Source organism: Tyto alba, unplaced genomic scaffold (genome assembly GCF_018691265.1).
Source record: "Tyto alba isolate M040663 unplaced genomic scaffold, T.alba_DEE_v4.0 Super-Scaffold_21, whole genome shotgun sequence".
Lineage (NCBI taxonomy): Eukaryota > Metazoa > Chordata > Aves > Strigiformes > Tytonidae > Tyto > Tyto alba.
Window position 1 is genome coordinate 5,700,330 of NW_024881295.1, and position 8,487 is coordinate 5,708,816.

The 8,487-nt window shown below is 44.8% G+C and overlaps 1 protein-coding gene across 1 annotated transcript; it reads left to right on the forward strand.

Moving 5' to 3' along the window:
* The first annotated feature begins 178 nt into the window (after positions 1-178).
* Positions 179-8,298, forward strand: PKDREJ (polycystin family receptor for egg jelly). Its single transcript, XM_032986393.2, has one exon. It carries the CDS (start codon positions 337-339, stop codon positions 8,296-8,298), a length of 7,962 nt encoding a protein of 2,653 aa, XP_032842284.2. The 5' UTR covers positions 179-336.
* The last annotated feature ends 189 nt before the right edge of the window (positions 8,299-8,487 follow it).

An 8,487-nucleotide genomic window follows, 5' to 3' on the forward strand; every position in this document is an offset into this window, starting at 1 on the left:
GGGCCGGGCCAGCAGTGGGCGGTGCGGTCGGCCCGTTGGCAGCGGCTCCCCGTCGACCGCCCGTGTCACTGAGGGGGACCGCGGTCCTGCCGACGGATGTGTTTCGTGTGGATTACCGGCCCCACAAATAGCTGTTTCTTGTGGCTTCGGGTATACCCACCCGCGATCTGCTGTTTCTAAAGTTCAATAACTTTCTTCCAGCTGTGCCGGGGAGGAGGACCAGGCACTCTGTTCTCCGTGGAGTCCATCTTCAGCAGTTGGGACTCCCCAACTGTCAGCCACCATCAGTCACGCTCCAGGGACTGTGCTCCCTCCTCTCCTCCGCCTCATACCGCGATGACAGCACTCCATCTGCTCGTCCTTCAGCTGCTCAGCTGCTGGCCGTGGGGTTCAGGGGCCTCCTCGCCCCGTCTCCAGCCGCCACCCCTGCTGGTCACCTGCCGGGGCCCTCACGGACAAGTCTCTCCACGGCAGGACAGCGAGCGCAGGGCCTTGTGCCTATGGAACAGCACCATGAACCTGCGTTACCAGCCCGCCCCAGGAGCAAGACCAGAGGCAGAGAGGAAAGAGGAGCAGCCGCCACCCCCACCTCGCTGCCTCTGGTACCTGAACTCGGCCTGGGTGAGGAACACCTCGCGCTGGTCAGGCCAGGTCGTGCTGCAGACAGGCCTCCCACCAGGAAGCACTCCTCCACCCATGGCCTCCAGCCTCCTTACAGTGCAGTGCTCATCTGCTTCCTGCGCTGCACCCCGGTGCTTTCACCACAATGTGAGCATCGAGATGTTGGGGCAGGATATGCGGCTGTTCGTGCTTTGGCCACAGACACACCTGATCCATGTGTGGCAGCCAGTAGAGCTGGGCTGGTGTGCACGCTTCAAGAGTGCCAGCTGGCAGTACCGCTTCAAGAGCCAGGGAGGCAGCCCTTCTACCTTTCTCCTTCCCAGCAGTGAGCACCAAGACACGCCACCACTTATCTACCCAACAGCCGAGTTGCAACAGACCTGTGCCACCTACTACAGCTACCGCTTGACTGTGCGCTACAGGCACCACGGGCTCCACGTTGCTTCGGTCAGCATCGAGCAGATGCCTCAGATAAGCCTCAGCCTCTCTCTCAAGGTAGAAAAGGACTTGCTGCATGTCCTCAGCATTGCCTCCAAGCTCCTTAGCATTCCTCAACAGCCCCTCAGACTCTCCTGGAGGCTTCAGCCCCTTACACCAAGGACACTGGCCTACAGACTGGTGGATACGCAGGCTGTAGGGGGCTGGCTCCGTTCCTACAGTTCCTTTACTCTGCAAAGCAACTTCTGTGCTGTTCTCACACCTCAGAGCCTGGGTGAGATGGTGGTGGCCAGCATTTACTTTCACGTCGACGGAAATAGGTTTGAGGAATTGATGGGAGAACTACATCTACTCAATGGTACCCTGAGGCTAACTGCAGGCGGAGAAACTCCTACCCATGTCAACCTTCACCCAGAGAAGACCAAAAGTAGCACTTACATTTTCAGTTACAACCACGGAACATGGTACACAACCAAAGAAAACAACAGCCCTATCTCTGCAGATGGCCCTAACACACGCACTGTGTTCTACCAACACAAAGAGCTCTCCTACTTACTCTCCATAGAGTTTGTGGCCTACCAGTGGTACAAGTTCAATATGTACCTTTATATGAATCAGAAGAGGGCTTTCTTTAGGTCTGTAGCAGAAAGAGACCTGGAAGTCCATGTTTTCAGCAGTGGCCACCCTTCTTTTCTGCAGAGCTTTGCTTACTTGGTGTGGTTTATCCCTGCACAACCTCCGATGCTACAGTGTGAGTGGACCTTCCATCTGCAGCTTTTTGGAACACAAAAAGACCACCTTCTCCAGAATAGCACGTACACATACAATGATCATGTAAGAAACGCCACACGTTTTGTCCGTCGCTCTGCTTTACCCTTTGATCCAGAGAAGTATACGGGGTTTGTGGCAAAAGTGAACTGTACCAGAAGTGCACTTGCACCAGCTCTTTTAAGAGTCAGAGTCAACAACCACACTGCAAAAACCATAGAAGCACCGGTGTCTTGCCAGAAAGAAGCCTGTTACATACACACTATGTACATTCAGAGACCTGTTCTTCATACCTCTGTCCTGCACCAGAAAAGGGGGACATCATTTTACCTCTTTGTCAGATTGCTAATAAACTGCCACATTACTGTATATATCAGGCCCTTGTGGCGAATCTATCGTGTTAAGGACACAAAAATTATTCCAGACTGGGCAAACCCAATAAACTCTTCTTTGATGTCTGGTGTAGAGACGATACACTTAACTGTTCCCAGTTTTACTTTAGACTATGGTTTGTATCTGTTTAATTTCACTGTTGCGATAAACCCGATTACAACCTCAACAGTCATCAGGGGCACAGATAAAATTTATATTCAGATTGAGGGAAGTGACCTAGTGGCAAATATTGCAGGAGGCATGTGCCGCACAGTGGGGTTTTCTGATAATTGGACTCTTGATGGCTCTGCATCCTATGATCCTGATTCACAGGAAGGACTAAAGGGAATCACATTTACTTGGTACTGTACTAAAGAGGTGTCGGACTATAATACCATGGAAGTCAGTCCAGGAAAGACATGCCATCCAGACCAGAGGGATTTGAAATGGTTAACATCCTCAGGTCCAGTTCAAACAGTGCCACCAGAATCCCTCCCAGGAAACACCATATACTACTTTCGTCTAGTGATTCAAAAGGATGTAAGGAGGAGTTATGCTGACCAAACTGTAGATGTGCAGTCTGGCTCCCCACCTCTTCTGGAAGTGACATGCCTTGAAAACTGTGGTAGCGCTCTAATTCCAACAGAGAGATTCATCTTGTCTGGAAAATGCCTAAACTGTAGAACAACCAGCCAGCCAGTTTTCTACTGGTCCCTTTTTTCAGAAAACTCTACAGAAATTAGCTTTGACTGGTCTTCCAGAACCTCAACAGGGAGGTCTGGGGCTTACTTGTCTATACATGCCCTGACTTTTGCAAAGACTGAACATCGTTCCTACATACTTCTGTTAAAAGTAACTACCTGGGATGGCAGGTCCTCAGCCTACAGACACATGTTTAAGGTAAATTCTCCTCCTAGGGCTGGCAAGTGTACCATCAACCCAAACTGGGGTACAGCCTTTCTGACAAAATTTGTTGTTCATTGCAGTGGATTTTTTGACAACAATTTACCTCTGACATATAAAGTGATAGTAGCTTCCAATGTACCCAGAAGTGCCAAAATAACTTCTGTGGAGCAAAATACATTTGGCACAATTCTGTACTTTGGTTATCAGCCTAAAACCCCTCCATCTTTTCTCCCAGTTGGAGTGCCCTCTCAGAAGTACACCTTGACACTTTACGTTCAAGTCCGTGATGCCCTTGGGGCATTTACCCAAGTGAATTTACATGTCCGCGTGCAGAACCCAGTTAAGAGCCGACCATTAGCTGTTGTGTTTCATGAACTGCTGGCCTCAGTGAGCGGTTTAAGCGCACCAATGACATCTTATCTCCAGACTGGAGATTATTTTAGCGCAGGTTATTTGGCTTATGTGGCAGCCTCAGTCTTAAACTTTATTAAAGTCACACCAACGCTTCAGCTCCCTAAGGCTCGGTTTCGGGAAAGCCTGATTAAAGCAGCCCTGAATATTTCAATTGAGAGCACAATGAAAATCAACCAAGTAGTTGCTTCTCTTTCTCAAGCCACAGAGGAAGCTGAAGAAGTGAACGTCCGATCACAAGACCTTGCCATTTGGAAACTGGCAGAAGTTACGGAAATGCTGAAGATACAGAGGAATGAGAGCCATTGGTCTGAGGAAGCAGAAATTCAGAGCAGTGGAATACTAAGATGCTTGTCCAACATCATGAGAGCTGCTCTTCTGCGTCGCAGGAACGTCAATGTGAGTGGAGTTAAACAAGTCTTCTCCATCATGGAAAATTTAACGGAGATAGTTTTCCAGGGCAAAGTCCCTGGAGAAACAGAAACTCGAATGGAAACAAAACAGTGGAATATTACTCTGAAGAAAGATGAAACCTGGAACATTACAAATGCTTCCTCTACCAGAAACACTTGCAGAAATTGCTTTTATCCATCACTGAAAAAGGGAAATTATTCAGGATTGCACCATGATGCTGTGATTTCCACTGCCCTTTTTGAGTTTAATGAGAACCCCTTCCCTTGGTTAGGTTACACATCAGAAATTGCAACAATGGTCTTAGGGTTCAAAATGGCAGAGACTAAGCCTAATGGGGATCTAGTAGCGATCATACCTGAAGGAGCAGAAATTACTATTGCTAGGAAAGATATGGAATCTTCAACTTTTCAGTTAGCAATGGGACCTGATAAAACACAAGCTTACACAACTGGAGGATTTAGTTTAGAAGTCAACAGAAATACCAAGAGCATATACATCCAGATCCTGACAAAATTAGAAGTTACTTTCAAGGTGCTAGTATTTCCAGGTGTCAATGTCACACATGCTTCTCCCATAGCCTCATTCGCTGCTTTTCACAACATGGCAACAGTTGCAAGCAAAAATGAGACAGCTAGTGCTGACTGTAACATTAAGGCTCCCTATATTATCTGTCTCCCAGAGTCATTGCTGACAGCTGCAGCTCAAGAAAGCGGTACAGACACTCATAACATCTCCATTGTCTTGCTGACACCCTATTTCATAAGGTATCAAACGCAGAGGCTGGTGAGCATACACATATTTAGTGACCAGTGCTTATTTCTGGATGGGGTTCAAAGTCTGTGGAGAGAAGACACATGCAGGCTGGGCTCCCTGACCAACTGGCAGAGGGTACACTGTATCTGCAATATGGAGCGAAGTCGCAGAAGTCTGTCTGCCCACGCTGTGTTAAATCTATCCACGTCTGACATCAGGTTCCTGGCAGCCAAAGTAATAGTTACCCCCAACACAGTAGACCTGGGAAAAACCCTGATAGCAGACATACCTAAAAACCCAGTAACCCTCTTAACAGTGCTCTTTATTTTTACTGTCTACTTTCTTTTGTCTCTCTGGGCCATGAGAAAAGACAGAGCTGACAGGAACAGGAAAAACAAGATTATAGTTCTGCCAGACAACGACCCCTTTGATGAAGTGAGCTTTTTGGTCACTTTATACACAGGCAGTCGCTGGGGAGCTGGAACCAAAGCAGATGTCTTTCTTCAGCTCATCGGCCAGAATGGCACGAGTGATGTCCATTGTTTACAGCACCCACATTTTCTGTCTTTCCAACAAGGAAGCACTGATTGTTTTCTGTTAACTACCAAGAAAGACTTGGGAGACATTTGTTCCTTCAGGGTCTGGCACAATAACAAGGGCCCATCTCCAAGCTGGTTCTTAAGCAGAGCCAAAGTCGAGAATATGTCCACAAGGAAGACCTGGTTCTTTATCTGCAGGAAATGGCTTTCTCTTGACAAGGGCGATCACTTACTAGAAAGGACATTTTCCGTCACAAACCCCAAGACACCTCTGCCCAGAATCGACTATTTTTTGATTAATCTTGCCAGCAGCCTGATAGAGGGCCATCTGTGGTTCTCAATTTTTGCTCACGTTCTCACTGGCACTTTCAGCAGGCTCCAAAGGTTGTCTTCATGTTTAGCAATATTATTATTAAACTTGCTTGTTAACATTATGTTCTTTAATGCTGCCAAGAATGAAGAATCTTCAGTACACTTGAGGTATCTGAGATCAATAACAGTAGGAATTGAATGTGCTTTGATTACCATACCCGTGGAAATTATTATAATTGCCTTATTTAAATATTCCCAGAAGGAACCTTCTCCTCATGGTGTGGCTCAGACAGATCCAAAGGTAAATTCACCCCTCCTGACTGGAAATCTTAAGAACTGGAAGGCACGTTTGCAAAAATTGTACCTTTCAGAAACTTCAGCACAGTCGAGGAATACTAGCCCCTCAGAGGACCTTCCTGGTCCCAGCAACTCACAGAGCCCACCATGTTCCAGAAAGACAAGAAGCAAGGTAGCTCCCCAAAACTGGAGTAACTGCACCATTTCTGAAAGAGATGCAGATGTAATTGGAACAGAGGAGCAGATGATAACCACAAGTTCCCCTCCAATGGCTAAGGTCTGCCAGAGAAGGACACGATCGAGTTCCAATTTCAGTAATAATTACACAGAAGAAGGGGGCAACTTTCAGAAGGAAAGGAAACAACTAAGCATTACCTCCTTGCCCTCTCACAAGAGACCACACATAGTTTTTTGCTGGTGGTGCGTCTATCTCTCATGGGCACTAGTTGCAGCTGTCACTGGTCTATCATCATTTTTCATTGTGTTATATGGTTTGTCTTATGGCTATCAGACTTCACAAGAGTGGCTTTTAGCATCTGCAGTCTCCTTTGTTGAGAACGTGTTTTTTCTTTCAATTCTAAAAATCAGCTTTTTCTCAGCTGTGAGTACAATTCGTCCAAAAAACTGTGAAAACATCACATGGTTAACTCATGAAAAGTATTCCGAGGTTAAGTTGGATAGAGAAATGATGAGTGCAGATGAAATGAGAAAGCTGCACTTGAAACTTGCTGAGGTCAGAGGCACCAAGCAGTATAAGCCTTTAGGAGCTGATGAAATCGCACACATGTTGAAAAGGGAAAAAATTAAAGTCAAGGCATTTATTTTCACAAAATGTTTCATCAGTCACCTTGTCTTTTTAATACTGCTATTAAATTTTGTCTATCCCATTGAGCATACCAACAGTTTCCACTACAGCAAATTCATCTATAAGCAATTCTCTCCACAACTCTTGGAGGTAACTAAGCTAGAACATATCTACGTGTGGGTGAATGATTTGTTCTTGCCTTTGATCCACAATGAAATTCAGCCAACCTTTCTTCCTGGGAGCTGCTCCAAAATCATTGGTTTGCCTAGGATGAGGCAAGTGCGGGCTAAAAATACAGAGAAAAAGTGTTTCCATCCTCACAGCTTTGTAAATAACTTTGTGATCAGTAAAAGCCACTGTCTTCACAAATATGGCAGTGACAGCCCAGAGAAAGGTGACTATGCTGGCAGTTGGACAAAGGTTGTTGACCACTCTGTTTCCAGGGATGCCAGCAGTTACAGTGGGTTCACTTACCAGCAAAACAGGACTCCATGGACATATTACTCATATGGAGATTTGCACACATATGGACCAGAAGGATACATGTTTTACTTTTTCCCTGAAGATGAAAGATCTAATTCAACAACAAGGCTGGATGCTCTCAAACAGAGCAACTGGCTTGATGAAAACACATGGGCTGTGATCATTGAGCTAACTACATTTAACTCAGATATAGATCTCTTTTGCACCATTTCAGTCATATTTGAAATGTCTCCTTTTGGGGTCCTAAAATCAAGTTTGTATCTACACTCTTTTGCACTCCCCATTTTTCATCAGCAAACTAAAGCTCAAATGTTTGTGTCTGTAATTGTTCTTGCCTTTCTGTTCATTTACATTGCAGATGAGCTTTTCATCATAGGCCAAGAAAAAAAAGATTATATTAAAAACATTTCCAATATAATCAACTTTGGATTAAAATCAACATTCCTCCTTTTTGTTTTTTTAAAAGTCATAAAGTTTAAGGTAGGAGCAGATATAGTGGAGTTTTACTTACTTCACCCAAACGATTTCATTAATTTTCATGCAATTTCTTATTTAGATGAGAATTTAAGGATTACTATGGGCTTTTTAGCGTTTCTTGTAGTTTTGAAAACTCTAAAATATTCTCAGTTCTTTTATGACGTGCGCCTGGCACAAAGATCAATCTTGGCAGCCCTTCCCGGACTGTCCTCAATGGCCCTTGTGGTGACGGTGTACTTCTTCGTATTTACGGCTTTTGGCTACCTTGTGTTTGGGCAGCATGAATGGAATTACAATACCATGACTCATTCAGCTCAGACCATATTCTCTTACTGTGTCTCAGCTTTCAGAGACACTGCATTTTCATCCAACAAGCTTTTTGGTGGTCTCTTCCTAGCCTCTTTCATGTTTGTGATGGTCTTTGTCTTGATCAATCTCTTCCAAGCTGTTATTATGACTGCCTATGGAGAGATGAAACAACCCATATATGAAGAACCATCCGATGAAGCACAAGTGGTTTCTTTTATATTGCAAAGGCTTAGAAAGATATTTTATCTTCTGATTTGTAAAACATCCAAAGCCAGTGAGACCGATCTATTTCACAATACACTCTATGGGCAGCCTGGAAGAAGACATCAACAACATTTAGGACTCAAGAACAGAAAAATAAATGGTAAAAAAATGGTTTATCTTGTCATATGAGCAAGGAAAGATTTTGTATTTAAGACCACCTTTACTCTGTAAGACTTGCATTTCACATAATACTCATAAATAAATCATTTACCTTTAAGAATTTTTTAACATTCAAGCCCTTACTAGTGAATGTGTTCAGATTTTCTCCAGACTATTTTGCATCAATTTCAGCAGTACTTGGCTGTCACAGTGTGGTGG

What these genes read in the sequence shown, in the direction of transcription:
- PKDREJ (XM_032986393.2), top strand. Translation starts at nt 337, where the DNA reads ATGACAGCACTCCATCTGCTCGTCCTTCAGCTGCTCAGCTGCTGGCCG.